The sequence below is a fragment of the Salvelinus namaycush genome, chromosome 17 (assembly GCF_016432855.1).
Source record: "Salvelinus namaycush isolate Seneca chromosome 17, SaNama_1.0, whole genome shotgun sequence".
Taxonomy (NCBI): Eukaryota; Metazoa; Chordata; class Actinopteri; order Salmoniformes; family Salmonidae; genus Salvelinus; species Salvelinus namaycush.
Genome location: NC_052323.1, coordinates 2,548,235 through 2,565,807, shown reverse-complemented (window position 1 = coordinate 2,565,807; position 17,573 = coordinate 2,548,235). Strand labels below are relative to the sequence as shown.

The 17,573-nt window shown below is 40.5% G+C and overlaps 1 protein-coding gene across 5 annotated transcripts; it reads left to right on the top strand.

Annotated features, from left to right (window-relative positions):
* The first annotated feature begins 3,593 nt into the window (after window positions 1-3,593).
* lamp2 (lysosomal-associated membrane protein 2) lies at window positions 3,594-16,906 on the top strand. Of its 5 annotated transcripts, none has more exons than XR_005478390.1 (10): window positions 3,594-3,724; window positions 6,381-6,496; window positions 7,997-8,207; window positions 8,297-8,458; window positions 9,826-10,019; window positions 10,213-10,332; window positions 10,485-10,539; window positions 10,746-10,916; window positions 11,206-11,631; window positions 11,731-13,517. XR_005478390.1 is itself a non-coding variant. In XM_039012036.1 (9 exons), exons 1-9 carry the CDS (start codon window positions 3,679-3,681, stop codon window positions 14,742-14,744), a joined length of 1,221 nt encoding a protein of 406 aa, XP_038867964.1. In that variant the 5' UTR covers window positions 3,594-3,678; the 3' UTR covers window positions 14,745-16,906. The 5 variants fall into 5 exon arrangements, 2 of the variants coding, with proteins under 2 accessions (XP_038867964.1, XP_038867965.1); XR_005478389.1 differs by having other exon boundaries at window positions 11,206-11,664; XR_005478388.1 differs by having other exon boundaries at window positions 11,206-11,697.
* The last annotated feature ends 667 nt before the right edge of the window (window positions 16,907-17,573 follow it).

Below are 17,573 nucleotides of genomic sequence, written 5' to 3'. Positions count from 1 at the left end.
ATACATTTACCAGTGTGGTTAGGTTTAAAATCACATTTTTAAGTAAGTCAGCGATATGATGTAGATGCAGAAAGTAAACGGGATTCCCTAAGAACACTACTTCGCCCAAAGTGATTTTCGTAGCAAGGTTAAGAAAACATTTTTGCTAACCTTAACCTAATTCTCCTATCCTACGTTAATTCTTTAGTACTGAGTCCAGCACCCAGAGGGGACACCACAAGCTTCTCCCACTTTGCCCGATGGGTGTGGAAGACTCGGCCGATACCGGGGCCACACTCATCAGGATGACTGAGGGGTTCGTACTTCAGGGCTGCAGGTAGCCTAGTGCAGGTAGCCTAGTGGTTATAGCGTTGGGCCAGTAACCGGAAGGTTTGACGCAGTTCATTGAAAAACTTGGGGCACTGAGGAATGTACACTCATCCTGGGCTGCTCTTCAGGTCTGGATTAATATCCAGAGCTTTCAGAACCCAAGAGCGGAGCTCCTGCATATCAGCTGATGAAAATGGCCCTTCACGCTCAGCCCTCTCTGAGCCATGGCTGACCTAGAACTGGCCTCAGAGGTCTTTTTGTCTAGGTCATTACCATTAAAGAAGGAGATAGCATCAGGATCCTGTCTTCAACGGAGCCTGTCGGGCTGAGAGAGCAGAGCTGCGAAGACAAAGAGGCTGCCTGGGCCTTCAACTCATCCAGAGTAGGTCTCATGTCCTTGGACTGCTTGGTGGGCGGGCCCGCCACTGAGGAGGGTTGTTTACGCTTGAGTCTGCTCCCAGAGCCTCTAGCATTGGTCTCCTTCATCGTAGCTAATTGTGCTTCACATAGGTGTGGGCCAAGAGTAGCACAATACATGCAGCTGAAGGGGGAATCCACAGCCTGAATGGCATGCTCTAAGTCTATGCACATCATACAGGTGGAATAGACATCAGCCAAAGCTAAGCCAGCATTGCATATCGCAGTATGACATGGATAATCTTCTCATTGTCTAGACAGAAACAGAAATACATATGTCTTATAGAACAGATAATCTGTATAACACCCCATTAATACTATACCAGGTGTAAGTATAAAGTGTTCTGTTCTCAGGGTAATATGTAAATTAAGTAATAATATATTATATGGATATAGACTAGTGTCCAGCTGAAGCTAACAAGCAACAGGTAACGCAGCATGCCTAAGGCACGTTCACACAGATGAGCAGGGACCCTGGGCATCTTTCTTTTGGTGTTTTTCAGGGTCAGTAGAAAGGCCTCTTTAGTGTCCCAAGTTTTCATAACTGTGACCTTAATTGCCTACCGTCTGTAAGCTGTTAGTGTCTTAACAACCGTTCCACAGGTGCGCATGTTCATTAATTGTTTATGGTTCATTGAACAAGCATGGGAAACCGTGTTTAAACCCTTTACAATGAAGATCTGTGAAGTTTTTTGGATTTTTACGAATTATCTTTGAAAGACAGGGTCCTGAAAATGGGACGTTTCTTTTCTTGATGAGTTGATATTCAGTACCTGTCAAAAGTTTGGAAACACCTACTCATTCAAGGGTTTTTCTTTATTTTTACAATTTTCTACGTTGTAGAATAATAGTGAAGACATCAACACTATGAAATAACACATATGGAATCATGTAGTAACCAAAAAAAGTGTTAAACGAATCAAAATATATTTTAGATTCTTCAAAGTAGCCACCCTTTGCCTTGATGACTGCTTTGCACACTCTTGGCATTGTCTCAACCAGCTTCACCTGGAATGCTTTTCCAACAGTCTTGAAGGAGTTCCCACATATGCTGAGCACTTGTTGGCTGCTTTTCCTTCACTTTGCAGTCCAACTCATCCCAAACCATCTCAATTGTGTTCAGGTCGGGGGATTGTGGAGGCCAGGTCATCTGATGCAGGACTCCATTGCTCTCCTTCTTGGTCAAATAGCCCTTACACAGCCTGGAGGTGTGTTGGGTCATTGTCCTGTTGAAAAACAAATGATAATCCCACTAAGCGCAAACCAGATGGGATGGCGTATCCCTGCAGAATGCTGTGGTAGCCATGCTGATTAAATGTGCCTTGAATTCTAAATAAATCATTTGGTTACTACATGATTCCATGTGTTATTTCATAGTTTTGATGTCTTCACTACAATGTAGAAAATAGTAAAAGAAAAACCCTTGAATGAGTAGGTGTGTCCAAACTTTTGACTGGTTCTGTATATTTATACTCCAGACGTCAACAGTGAAGAGGTGACTCCGGGATGCTGGCCTTCTAGGCAGACTTCCTCTGTCCAGTGTCTGTGTTCTTTTGCCTATCTTAATCTTTTCTTTTTATTGGCCAGTCTGAGATATGGCTTTTTTTTTGCAACCCTGCCTGGAAGGCCAGCATCCCGGAGTTGCCTCTTCACTGTTGACGTTGAGACTGGTGTTTTGCGGGTACTATTTAATGAAGCTGCCAGTTGAGGCATCTGTTTCTCAAACTAGACACTCTAATGTACTTGTCCTCTTGCTCATTTTTGCACCGGGGACTCCCACTCCTCTTTCTATTCTGGTTAGAGCCAGTTTACGCTGTTCTGTGAAGGGAGTAGTACACAGCGTTGTATGAGATCTTCAGTTTCTTGGCAATTTCTTGCATGGAATAGCCTTAATTTCTCAAAACATGAATAGACTGACGAGTTTCAGAAGAAAGTTCTTTGTTTGTGGCCATTTTGAGCCTGTAATCAAACCCACAAATGCTGATGCTCCAGATACTCAACTAGTCTAAAGAAGGCCAGTTGTATTGCTTCTTTAATCAGTACAACAGTTTTCAGCTGTGCTAACATAATTGCAAAATGGTTTTCTAATGATCAATTAGCCTTTTAAAATGATACATTTGGATTAGCTAACACAACGTGCCATTGGAACACAGGAGTGATGGTTGCTGATAATGGGCCTCTGTACGCCTATGTAGATATTACATTAAATATCAACTGTTTCCAGCTACAATAGTCATTTACAACATTAACAATGTCTACACTGTATTTCTGATTAATTTGTTATTTTAATGGACAAAAAATGTGCTTCTTTCAAAAACAAGGACATTTAGAAGTGACCCCAAACTTTTGAATGGTAGTGTACATCGGCATAATACATTTTACATCGGTTCATAGAATACTTTTTTCTCTAAGCCAATATGTAATTTAAAGACCTACAATGTATTGCATTGGGGGCTATGGAGTGGGTTGAGTAGAAAGTGTTGCTGGGTATTTAGACTGGAGTCCCCCATGAAATAACACCATATATAGATTTTATAGACCCTAGTGAGTAATCCCAACCCATCTTTTACTTCGGCACCTAGAATAGTTTTCTATCTGTAAACCAATATGTATTTCATATACAGTGTATTGCATTGGGAGCATTTATTTGACCTTGGAACATGTTTTTAAACCCACATTTAATGCACATTTCACTTAAATATGAACAAATATTTATCATTGTTAATGTTTAGATTTTTTTTTTCTTCATATATCATAGATAAATACAGATTAAGGACACTTTTTTACTATTACGCGGGGGACTTTTATGTTATTGTTCCGAAATTCCGTGACCCGGAAGTACTTTTTTTTAGTATTGCTGAGGAGACGATGCGCTCGAGCTGCACTTGAAAGGTAGCTGAAGTCGTAAGCTGTTGTCGCTTCCTGAACAAGTCTTTTGGCTACCAAGTTATCATGTTTCGCTGTGCGTTTTTGATTTTGTTCCTGGCTCTTGGAAATGGTATGTTTACAGAATTGAACGAAATATTGCTTTGTGTCATCGTTGGGTAATATAGTAAGCCATAAGAGGGAACTTTCGGTGCTCCGTCACTTCGGGCGGCAGGCCTATCTTCAGCCATATTGCTTGAGCTAACGTTAGCTAGCTACGTTATTTATTTGCTGCGCCAGTAGCTAGCTAGGCTAGTTAGCTAGTTTTCTATCAAACATTAGCTGTAGCTAAGTTTAACTCAACAAATAAATGAAAAGTAAAAACTTATTCATGTGAATTTTACGCAACTTTACCGGCAATCAAAGACTCAATAATCTAAGACATCAAGTTTATGGCACTGTTGACCTGTCATTCTAAATTAGCTAGCTAACGTTAGTTGTGGTTTTATTATCTGTTTTGTCTTTATTGACAGGTCATGTTACAGAAATGACTTCTGGGTGGACAGGGAAAATAACAGCTCTCTCTTAAACACCAAGTAATGTTTGGCATTGTCTTTCATTTCTGGCTTAGCTAGCAGTATCGTCCTTATGTGTCGTTATCAAACATGTCAACGACAAAATCGACCAGCTTCATTCGCCCTGTTCATTTGGAACATGTCTAACGTTCGATGACTGAAATAGGCTCACAACTCGTAGTTTGCTAGGTAGTTACTTGTCACACATTTGCTTAGGTATCAATATGTAATATACTAGCTAGATAACGTTAGCGTTACTATACTGTTGTAAATCCAGTTCAATCCAAAATCTCAGCTAAATTTACAGTAAGGATTCTCACTTTAGTAACGTTAGCTATATCTTATTTATGATATATGGCTTTGCGCGTTGATCAGGAAGTTGTCTCGTGACCAAGTATCTGCTGATTGACCTTTTGTTATTTAATTGTAAAACAGCTGCAGTAACATTTTAAACCTGCACAGTTACCTAAGTGATTGCTATAGCAGTTGCTGTCTATAAAGCAATCCCCTTGTTATGATTGATAGAAGGAATTTGCACATTGAGCCAATGCATATCTTTTTTTTTATAGCCTGGATAGGTTTTGGCCTCCTGCCATGGTGTTGCCAGGACTCACTTGATATTCAAGTCAAATCTTCCAGTTTTCTTTCCCCCCCTGCAATTTTTTTCCATTTTCATTAGAATGTTTTCAGTTGAGAAATGGCCCCAGTCCTCTGTTGCAAGCTAAGGCCTCTGATATCAAGTCACTCAGGGTGACAGGACACAGGGTCACTCGTGATAACCTACCAGGGCCGGTTTCACAATAGGGCTTAGTTCATTGTTAGAATCTTTGTAGGAGCATCGTTAAATCAGCTGTTTCCCAAAATAATCCATACTAAAGTTGCATTTGTAAGCGCTTGTTTTTAACTGACTGCCTCAGACCACTAGAACAGCTTAGTGCATAGTTAGAGCTTTTTTGCCCTTCCATGTCACATTATTCACAGAATATCTCTGCTAAACATAGAAGCAAAATATTTATCAGTCTGGCTGCTGATAACTTCAGAACGAAATTGACTGCAAATACAAAGTTGCCAAAGTCTTTACAATTGTTACAATCAAGTAAAGGATGAAAATATACTTCAAATAAAAACTGAGATGACTGCATTAAACTGACTTGCCTAGTTAAATAAAGGTGAAATAAATGTTTAAAAAAAAAATAGGCCACATGGGCCTATATATATTTCAATCAATTGAGTTCTATTTTGCCAATAGGCTACTGACTGTAAATATTTTGCCTCAATGTATTTCATGATGGTGTAACATGTGCCCAAGGATCTGCCCAATTTATAATTTAGTGCATTATTGTTGGGAATCCTAAGCATAATAAGCCACTTCAATATTTGCAGCCATAGGGGCTAATATTGTTCTAGGAGCTGATCTGTCATCAGTTTTGTGGGGTAATTCTAATGTTAAGCTAAGATTAACACTTCAAACATTCTCTCTGCATGGTAGGAACGATGCCTCTTTAAAATCAATCAAGTTTATTTTATAAAGCCCTTCGTACATCAGCTAATATCTCGAAGTGCTGTACAGAAACCCAGCCTAAAACCCCAAACAGCAAGCAATGCAGGTGTAGAAGCACGGTGGCTAGGAAAAACTCCCTAGAAAGGCCAAAACCTAGGAAGAAACCTAGAGAGGAGCCAGGCTATGAGGGGTGGCCAGTCCTCTTCTGGCTGTGCCAGGTGGAGATTATAACAGAACATGGCCAAGATGTTCAAATGTTCATAAATGACCAGCATGGTCAAATAATAATCAGGAGTAAATGTCAGTTGGCTTTTCATAGCCGATCATTAAGAGTATCTCTACCGCTCCTGCGGTCTCTAGAGAGTTGAAAACAGCAGGTCTGGGACAGGTAAAACAATTGTAAACCTAAGTTCCGTTGCTATCGGGAAAACGGGGCCCATTTAGTTCCATGTGAGATTGATCAGATGATGAACACTTTAACAACAATGAAGGTTTGAAATTGTTAGCCTATGGTGTGTTCCCCACTCTGAGTTTTCCAAGAATTTGATTCCATTGGGTTACTTGTAAAAGGCAAGTAGAAAATAACCAACACTCATGTTAGGTTACCTATGCTGGTAAGATGTGTGTTTATTGTGAATTTATTGAAATGGTGTTTTCAGGAGTCTCCCAGCCTCATTACATATCAAGAAAATGGCTGTTAATTTTTATTTCAGAACTCCATCTATCACATGGGACTGAAGTGTCAGTCAACAACACGGAGAACAAATTATGCCTCTACGCCAATTTGATGGTCAACTTCTCAGTCACATATGAAGTTGGTGTAAATAAGGTGTGTATTTACTCTTTAAATGTTTTTCTGCATGTTAATATACTTAGGCCTATAAATAACTCTTGAAATGATTTGTGTCCGTCTGCTTAATAAGTTTTGAGTTGAGCATCTACTTTGACAAATATAGTTAATGTAATCACGGAGGGGACAAGAGGGAGTAACTGCAAGGGAAAGTCTTCTGTCTGTCCAGCGGTTTATCCTGTAGTCATGGCTTGTCTTGTTCCACCAGGGTTTGTCAAAGTTATTGTCCCTAGCAATAAAAAAGCCAAATTAAGTGAAAATGCCCTCGGAGCCGGTGTTTGGAGGATATATTGGCATGTGGTGTTAGGCTCGAGATGATGTTGAGGGCCGGGTTAGCAATGTATTAAAATAATGATTGGCACATTTTCATAAATGTTATTTTGATGAAATTATTCATACTATTTCATCCTTCCACAAGATATAGTCCCGGCACAAATCTAGGGTTGCTACCCAAGCCAGCTGGTCGTTCGTTCTATCAGTTCGGTTGCTAGAGATGCGACCCAGTCGTTCGGTCTTTTTGTTCTGTGTCTATGGACCCGACCCAGTCGTTCATTCTAAATGTTCTATTGCCATACGCTTGCTTGCTAGCTAGCCAACTACAGCTAACTTAGTCATTTCAAAAAGCAGCCAGAATAACAGCAGAGGAGCTGCATTTGCGTTTGTATACGCTGTTTTCTGTTGACATTTATTTGGATACGTCCATAACAATGAGCTAATGAGGTGCGGTTTTGCCTGGCATGGAAAATTTGCTCACCCGTCAGGACACCGTTGTTCATAGGAGACAGCCAACAACACAGCTACTACAATCACTTCCAACTGAAGCTGGGAAGACTGCAAACTAGCTGCACTTCATTTAGTTTTACCCATTTTCGGTTGGCATTTCTTTGAATATATCCATAAAAATTATGCCAGCTGATTTATAATTTCGACCGGCTGAGAAACTCTGTCTGTCTCGTCCCGACTCACGATACGTTAATTACTATGAGACAGATGGAGATTGAATTTGAATTTTGAAACAATGTTGCAAATGTCAGAGAGACGGACAGCAAGATTTATACAAATCTCTGAAAACTGTTAGTTTAAAAGAAATGTTAGATTATGTCTATGCTTTTTTATAGTAGAGATCAAGTCTATAAATTGCCTGGCTGGGCTGATGAGACATTGGTTTGCGCAGTCAGATGGAACAGAGTAAATAGACATTTTACCTTCATAGATTTAGCCAGTGGTAACTTGTGGAATAGACACCAGATGGAAGGTGGTTTTAACCAATCAGGATTAGACCCACCTGTTGTCCCAGAATATGAAATATTTCGTTTTCTCCCCCTGCTAATCCATCATTTATAATGGACACACTTATGTTATGTCTGCTGTACTATTTTATCATGATGCGAAATGGCACTGTTCTTGAGGAATTTGGCGGGAAATGATAAAAGGGAATCAATATTTTAATGACTGTCCAATATATTCGTCCCCTTTCAGAATGAAACTGTTCTTTTTGTACTGCCTGAAAATGTGACAACCGAAGGGAGCACCTGTGATAACACAACATCGACATTGAAACTCAGTTTTGGAGACGGGCACAGTTGGACAGTGGAATTCGCTATAAAGAACAAAACCTACCAAGTAGATACCATTGTCTTCTCCTACAATCTCAATGACTCAAGCGTCTTCCCCAACTCTACATCAAACGGTAACTAACTAGACTACATAGCCATGATGTCGTGATACTGTTTATTCACATGGTACATGCTGATATTTGACCATTTTTCTTGCTATTAGAAACCATGTCTGTGACAGGAAAGTCAATTATCACCAACGTGAGTGTGGACACCTACTACTCCTGCAAGAGTGAAGATGTCCTGACAGTAGAGTCTGTCATTCAGACACTGTATGATGTTGCTCTACAGGCGTTTGTGATTAACGGCAGCAAAAGTGACAAAGGTAGGTAGTACGAGCATCAGGCCATTGTAAGATCAACTGTGCCACAATCATACAGTGCATTCGGGAAAATATTCAGTCCCCTCGACTTTCTCCACATTTTGTTAATTCTAAAATAGATTGAGTAATTTTTTCCCCGCAGTCTAAACAAAATAATGACAAAGAGAAAACAGATTTTTGGAAATGTATTAAAAATAAAATACAGCTACCTTATTTACCTAAGTATTCAGACCCTTTGCTATGAGACTCGAAATTGAGCTCAGGTGCATCCTGTTTCCATTGATCACAACTTGATTGGAGTCCACCTGTGGTAAATTCAATTGATTGGACATGATTTGGAAAGGCACACACATGTCTATATAAGGTCCCACTGTTGACTGTGCATGTCAGAGCGAAAACCAAGCCATGAGGTCGAAGGAATTGTCCGTAGATGTCCGAGACAGGATTGTGTCGAAGCACAGTTCTGGGGAAGGATACAAAAAAATGTCTGCAGCATTGAAGGTCCCCAAGAACACAGTGGCCTCATCATTCTTAAATGAAAGAAGATTGGAACCACCAAGACTTCCTAGTCTAGGCAGCCAGCTCTGAGCAATCGGGGGAGAAGGGCATTGGTCAGGGAGATGATCAAGAGTTCTTCTGTGGAGATGGGAGAACCTTCAAGAAGGACAACCATCTCTGCAGCACTCCACCAATCAGGCCTTTATGGTAGTGGCCAGACGGAAGCCACTCCTTAGTAAAAGGCACATGACAGCCCGCTTGGAGTTTGCCAAGATGCACTTTAAGGACTCTCAGAACATGAGAAACAAGATTATCTGGTCTGAATGCCAAGCGTCACGTCTGGAGGAAATCTGGTTTGATGGCTTCGGGACAAGTCTCTGAATGTCCTTGATTGGCCCAGCCTGAAAATAGCTGTGCAGCGGCGCTCCCCATCCAACCGGACAGAGCTTGAGAGGATCTGCAGAGAACAGTGGGGTAAACTCCCCAAATACATGTGTGCCAAGCTTGTAGTGTCATACCCAAGAAGACTCGAAGGCTGTAATTGCTGCCAAAGGTGCTTCAACAAAGTACTGAGTAAGGGTCTGAATACTTATGTGATATTTGCAAAATTGTCTAAAACATTTTTTGCTTTTTCATTTTTGAATAAAGCTGTAACGTAACAAAATGTGGGAAAAGTCAAGGGATCTGAATACTTTCCGATTGCACTGTATGTCAAACTATTTTACTGTGTTTTCTCCAGGGTTGAGGTCAATTCCAATTTAAAAGGGTCAATTCAGGAAGTGAACTGTAATTCAGTTTACTTTCTGAAATGGAATTGATCCCAACCCTGTTGGTTCTCTGAACTTAATAGGTTCTCTGTTTTCCCTACACAGACACCGTATGCTCCGCTGACATGACCTCCACCACTGTGGCGCCCACCACGACCGTTACCACCACAGCTGCCCCCACTTCTACCCCTACACTGCCCACGCCCACTACTGGAAAGTACAGCATCACACCTGACGTCAACAGCACAGCCTGCCTGATAGCCACCTTTGGCCTACGGATCGGCTACAAGCAAGGAGACGTATGTATACAAGTAGGATAGCGATTGTAAAGTAGGCCCTTTTGATGTTTCTTATTTTAGCATGCAATAGTCTGTTCAATGGAAAAGTTTCAGATATGTTTGTCAGAGAACATGATTTTCTTGTCTATGAAGATAGGTCTTTGCTGCTAGTATGTTAGTGTTGTTTACCGACCTGTGTTTTCCCCTTTATTAGAAAGAGGAGACCATCAACCTGGTGCCCAATATGACTGAAGTGGGCGGAGCCTGTAGGGCCAACAGCAGCGATCTCAAATTGACATCGGATACAATCAACATCACGTTCACGTTCAGCAATGTAAGGCGACGAAGCCAGACATGTAAAAAAAAAAATCTGAAACCAAGGCCTGTATTATCCTGGTCGTCTGCATTTAGCATGTAGACAGTTGGACAAATACAGAGTAAGGTCTGTTTCAGTCAAGCTGATAAGTGTTTCTTTGCACATTACAGGACGGCAAGAAGTTCCACCTGCACGCTCTGAACGTCACTGTGATACCAGCCACGGGTAAGCAACAATGCACTACAAACCCCTTCAGAAACAAAGTCCCTAATTGGATGTTAGGATAGGATCAACTTTATTCTCCCCGAGGTGCCATTTTTCTTGGAAACAGTGCAGCTTTATAATAAATAAACAGTATACATTACACACTCAACACCTGCACAGTACATGCAATGCATATTAGAGCTTTGCTCACTGTGTGTTATGTCCAGGGGCCACCGTCGTTGCAGCCAATACCAACATGTCCATTTGGGCGGCGGCAGTAGGCAGCTCCTACATGTGCAACAAGGAGCAGACCTTAAATGTCACCGACACGCTCACTCTCTACACGTTCGAGCTCCGCGTCCAGCCCTTCGAAGTCAACAAAGGCGAATTCGCTACAGGTAGGTGACTTTCTGAGATGGTGGATTTGCGTCATGACCCTTATGTTAGTGGTATGCTACAGCTTACTAGGGTTACTAGAGCCAAATGCAGCTAACATGCTTGAAACTGAGACATAGACTGTAATAACCATTATGGGCTTCAGTAGAATAGGTTACATGTCCAGTTTGATGAAACGGGTAAGTATTTGAGGTCATGCCATGCTTCTGCCCTTTTTAAACTGATTAACAACCAAATGATCATGAGAAGATGTTCCAAGTTGTGCTCATTGATTCTCTCTCTCGTCTGCAGCCCATGAATGTTCACTGGATGACACCAGCATCTTAATCCCAATCATTGTTGGTGCCGCCCTGGCCGGCTTGATTCTCATTGTAGTGATTGCTTACGTGATTGGTCGTAGGAAGACCTATGTGGGATATCAGACCCTCTAAAAAGCAATCTGTGATCATGAATCTGTGATAATTAATCAAGAACATAGGTTGATCCTTGTGTGGGGTGGCGGTCCCAAAGCCTGGCCCTGGATGGCTATCTCAGTGCAGTCTTTCAATTGACGACTGACTTGTACAACTGGAATAGTCAGACTATCACCTCCTTACTTCAGCCACTCTTAAGAGCTGCTCTTAGACTTGAGCTTAGTCTAGCTTTGCTTAGGTGTAGACTTGAGCTTAGTCTAGCTTTGCTTAGGTGTAGACTTGAGCTTAGTCTAGCTTTGCTTAGGTGTAGACTTGAGCTTAGTCTAGCTTTGCTTAGGTGTAGACTTGAGCTTAGTCTAGCTTTGCTTAGGTGTAGACTTGAGCTTAGTCTAGCTTTGCTTAGGCTCAGGCATGAGTAGCTTTATTCAGGTAAACCTGAAGACTCAATGCTCTCCAGGACCAGGTTCGACTATCATACTGTTGTTTGTGATTTCTGTTTTGTCTGATTTGCTTAATATTTTCATTTTTTTTCTCCATTGTAAAGGAGCAAGTGCAGGATTATTTGCCCTCTGTGTTAGCCAGTGCAAACCCTTTGGAACCAGTGAAGGCCTTTATTTATGGAAAATTCTCAGTGATTGCATCTGACACATCTGACATGCCTTGTATTACTTGCCGGAGGATTCTCATTCAGGATAGGGGCGCTTTTTATGAAGTAGCACATTTCATAGAAACACCAGTTTAAAGTCCTTGTGCTACAGTTTGCACATTTTCACGAGGAGCTGTGACAATTGGGGGCTGTGCCCTTTTCACTATGATTCATGCACTTGCTCCCTACCTCCCTTTGGCATTCCTTTTTTGTTTCTTTATGTTCTTATTGAATTTGTGTACATTTTAGTTCAGCCTTTCTTTTGTGTTTTTTTTTCATCCTCACAATTCATCGTAGCAGCGCAACATTTTGACTGACTTGAACATTTCACATTTGCCTCGCTGCTCAATGAGACATCATTGAGTAGCTTTGTTGATTTGGCTCAGGAACTCTACTAACTAACCAGGATCAAGGTCTGCTGCTTTGTGCTCTTTCAGCTCGTTACTGATCATCCACTAGTCAGTCAGTAGTTTGAATTTGGAAATGTGACTTTTTGACTGTGTGGCCGCAACTCGGGTAAAAAGAAAAGGTGGTATTACTGGCATATAGTTCCGTCTCTAAGTTGATTTGACAAAACGAGGCATCTGTCGTTTATATCCACGCACAGCAGTACTTGACATATGGTTGCCACCAATGTCAGTCTGTCTTTGACTGACTGGCTCACATTGTGTAGTGTGAAATCTACCAAGTGTTTAATTAACTTTGAAAAGTCCATGCCTAGTTTAAGGATGTAAAAGACAAACCTGAAAAGAAAGGTAACACAAAACCCCTCCTGTCATTACATGTTGGCATTAGTTAAAAAAAAAAAAGGGATAGCTGGTTATTTGCTGTCATTCAAACCTATTCTTCGCAGATGGTGATTATTATTTTTCCTTTTTTCTTCATTTAAATGCACTAAATTGTAAGTAAGTTTGGCATAAATTGAAAATGTGTGCTGCAATGTTACACCTGTGTATATTATAGCCGTTGCTGCGGTGTTGCTCCTGAAAGCTGCCAGTTAGTAAGGGGGCACTTGTGAACAGGGCTGGGATCTATTCCATTTCAATTAAGAAATTCTAATTCCAATTTGCCTCGCAACTTTTTCATGAGGAAAATTGGAATTATAATTTCAGTTTAATTCCTAAATTGACTTAAATGGAATTGACTCTAACCCTGCCCAGTTGACTGCTTAAAGTTGCACCAATCGATAGAATAGGAGAAAGGATGATTGTCCACAGGATATGCAGTACATGTGTATATTGTTGTACTGTTAGAAGGACAGGTGAAAATGTGTAGTTGCTGTGTATTATCGCTTTGTCGTAGTGAGGTGGTCTGCATGAGACATGGAGAAATTTGATTGCCGCCTTTAATTTCCATTGATCAATCAGTCAACCCCAAAACATTTTTTAAGATGCTGTATATGTGAATGATTTGCTTTTTTTTCCTTTTCAAATATATTCTTATTGATTATTGCTTTACATTCCGGTGTGTTGTCTTGGAAAATTGACTGCTTTTGTACAAATTCTGTTTGTTACTTTGGTTTTAAAATTGTATTTTTTTCTTGACCGTGTATACAATCAATTCTAAAACACAATTTTGAAAACATTTACTATACCCAATTTTCATTCACTTGACATGATCAAATGTTATGTTTGTGACAATGTTGTGCCTTGCTCAAAGAAGCATCTCCATTTTGAGATTCAATCAGGTTTGATTACATTAATGAATAGGATTATTTGGCTCCTTTTTTTTCTGCTAGTTTATGAATTCATAAAGCAGCATGTTAAGAAATGGGGAAATCCCAATCACAGGACAGACCCATTCTTCAAATTAAGATACGCTGAACACCTTCCTAATATTTTTTTACCTTAGAACAGCCTCAATTCGTCAAGGCATGGACTGACTCAACAAGGTGTCGAAAGCGTTCAACAGGGATGCTGGCCCATGTTGCCTCCAATGCGTCCCACAGTTGTGTCAAGTTGGCTGGATGTCCTTTGGGTGGTGGACCGTTCTTGATACACACGGGAAACTGTTGTTTGTTAAAAACCCAGCAGTGTTGCAGTTCTTGACACAATCCGGTGCGCCTGGCACCTACTACCATACCCTGTTCAAAGGCACTTAAATATTTCGTCATTCCCATTCACCCTCTGAATGGCACACATACACAATCGATGTCTCAAGGCTTAAATACTTATTTAACCTGTCTCCTTTCATCTACACTGATTGATTGAAGTGGATTTAACAAGTGACATCAATAAGGATCATACTTTTAATCTGAATTCACCTGGTCAGTCTGTCATGGAAAAGCAAGATGTTCATAATGTTTTAACTCAGTGTACATTATCTTTTCTTCTGTGTGGCGCTGAACAATGTTCATTTTTGAATTCCTTTTCAATATGCTTTTAGCTGCAATAAATGGGAATGGAAGTTGTGCATAAACTGGCGTGGACCATTTTAATATTTTACAATGATATTGGTCCCCCGGACATTTTAGTAAATCCCTCCTTTTGTTTTCCAACTATTCTTGACTGAGAAGCGTCTCTGTATGATTGACCATGCATTCACCATTTTGATGTTTTCCCTTTCTTCCCCCCTGCAACCCCCCCCCCCCCCCCCCCCATGCCCACTTTCTTTACTATCACCCAGCGGAGGATTGCCAAGACGATACGACAGAGAGCTGGCTTGTTCCTATAGCGGTCGGGGTTGCCATGACTTTACTGGTCCTCATTGTGTTGGTCGCCTATTTCATTGGAAGAAAGCGAAACCAGGGCACTGGCTATGAGCACTTCTAAATTATCCTCACTCTTCTGAGGCTTTAACTTCGGTCATCGGGATAATTATTCATTTAATTTGACTAATATACTGTGCAGAGTTAACTTAATGGTGAAATTCACCGGATGGAAAGCTCTTTCTCATGAAACAATGACTTGGAGAAGAGGCTGTGTAAATGATAGCTTTTCTCCGTTAACATTTGGCATGTAACAGCTGTGTGTGTAATTAGAATTGATTGATTTTGATTGACACATCTTATATTCCTCATCACATGGTTGACTATAGATGGCTGATGACCAAATGTTTTCCTAATTGCAATCAATGCCCATGCTCTGACGGACCCTGATGAATATGTCTTGGTTCTGAACTTGCTGCTTTTAAAAAATTCTAATTTCTTCATGTCTGTGAAGGACTTAACCAAATCCTGTTTCTTCTCTCCTCTTAACTCTTGTCTTTTTATGCTGACTAATCACTAGCATGCTATCATTGCTAACCCTTCTTCTCTGTCTCTTCTCTGTGGCAGCCGTGGAGTGCTTCATGGACTCTGATTTGAGCTTTCTGGTGCCCATTGCTGTGGGCGTGGCCCTCAGCTTCCTAATCATCCTTGTGCTTATCTCCTACCTGATTGGCCGGAGGAAGAGTCGCACTGGCTACCAGTCTGTATAATCCAACCAATCACAGCTGCTTTTGCCTCTACCCATTCCCTCACATCCTCCAAGCCCCCCACAACATTTCCCCTGTTGCATCCCCAAAGCTTCTATGGCATCCAAATGTTTCTTTCCATTTCCCATGGGTCTTTCCTTAGTGTTACCCCCAGCAAATTCCCTATTCACACTCCTACCCTAATTCTCAACCCACCCAACAGTACTTTTGAAAGTTGACTGTCCTTTTCATATGACTGGAATCATCAAGCAACAAAACCTGTCAAAATGGTCAGTGGTATTACACCAAGTGTGTTTGGATGTAAATTGCATGGCTCCTCTTAATAACAGGGCATCAGTTATTTATTCCCAGAGGTTCATATGAATGAGGCTGTTTTCTCTCACTGTTCTGTTGATATCCTGTATTATATTTGTGTACATTTTAATTGCTCTCTTGTATAGAATGAATGTTCATTTTTGATGAATAGAGATGTCAAATTATACTGAGAAAATATTGAAAGCGCATTGAAATTTAGAGCCAATGTTATATCTAAGTATCCAGTGGTAAATCTTTGCAGAATTAGAAAATGCCATTATTTTTGTGAATTCCCTCAAAATAAATTAGCAGATTCTTAATTGTGATTGTACCTCCTGCACTTATCTTCTCTTAGTCGTAGTACAATAAAAGGGTTTTGACTAGAATGGATACAGCTTTTGTCAGATTTTACTTTTCATGGCAGGTTAGGAGAACTTACACCGCAGGTTAGGAGAATTAGGTTAAGGTTAGGAAATTGTATTCCTTTCTAGCCATGACCCAATGAAAGGGACACTAACTTTACAAAGACGCATAGCTACTGACCAGCATTTGGAGCAGTTCCATAAATGTTATTTTGATGTTTGTATTTTCACTAATGTTAAAAAGTCCCCTCAGGGAAAAGAGGATGGCGGCATAGTCTTGGGTCTGGTATCAGAAATAGCCCAGTTAAGAAATCTACAAGAACTGGGTCATGTTCAGTAGGGAGAATGTTTTGAAACTATGAACCATGAGGTACTGCCTGAACAATAAAATGTTTCTGTTGCCAACCTTTTTGCTACCGCGTATCCTTCTGAACAAGACCCAGGCCTCATAAGAAGTATAAGAATTGAGATGTCTTTGACAAATTATTTTATGACCAAAGCGTGGACAGGAATGAAACTCCTTTCTGAACCTCCCCATCTCAGAGCAGGTAAATTAACAGCCACATTTTTTTTTAGTTAAACAGTAAAATTAATTCAGTGTGTTTGACCAAGGATGATATTTCCTTACGGTTCTTGTATCATGCTCATTATTCGGTGTGAACTTCTGTTTTGTACCAATACTTATGATTATACTGATCCTGATTAATTTTGCCTCTAAGATATGGTTTTGTGCCTTTTTATGCACTACTATTCCCCTCATAACCAAGTCTGTCTATCTGATGACAAATGTGAAATGATGTAAGCTCGTTGAACTAAACTTGAGGGAATCGTTTAAATAAAGTTGCTTTCCTGTTTTGTAGCAATTTGCTGACTCTTATTTCATTAACCACTGTTGGTGTTCTCCTTTCCTTTTATTGCGCTTGTTAAACAAGGACATCACTCGTGACTGGCATTATCTCTGTGCGTGTGTATACAGTTGTAAAACTAGCCCTGGCAGTGTTAGGCAAAAAAAAACTGCAATGTTCAGGCCCAAAGATGAGACTTTGGTCAGGATCATGACTGTATAATCTCGAATAGCCATACATGGTGGCATGAATGTTACCTCTTCAATGACTCCCTGTGCATTCAGAAAGTATTCAGACCCCTTGACTTTATCTGTATTTTGTTACATTACAGCCTTATTCTAAAATGGATTAAATAAAAATGGCAATCTATACACAATACCCCATAATGACAAAGCAGAAACAGGTTATTAGAAAGTTTTGCAAATGTATTACAAATAAACAAATACCTTATTTACATAACTATTCAGCCCCTTTGCTATGAGACTTGAAATTGAGCTCTGGTGCATCCTGTTCATCCATTGATCAATCTTGAGATTGGAGTCCACCTGTGTTAAATTCAATTGATTGGACATGATGTGGAAAGGCACACACCTGTCTATATAAGGTCCCACAGTTGACAGTGCAAAAATCAAGCCATGAGGTCGAAGGAATTGTCTGCGGAGCTCCGAGACAGGATTGTGTCAAG

Coding starts and splice junctions, on each gene's coding strand:
- lamp2 (XM_039012036.1), top strand. CDS start 3,679: ATGTTTCGCTGTGCGTTTTTGATTTTGTTCCTGGCTCTTGGAAATG. Junction 3,725..6,380: donor GTTCCTGGCTCTTGGAAATG/GTATGTTTACAG, acceptor TTTTTATTTCAG/AACTCCATCTATCACATGGG. Junction 8,459..9,825: donor CGGCAGCAAAAGTGACAAAG/GTAGGTAGTACG, acceptor TTCCCTACACAG/ACACCGTATGCTCCGCTGAC.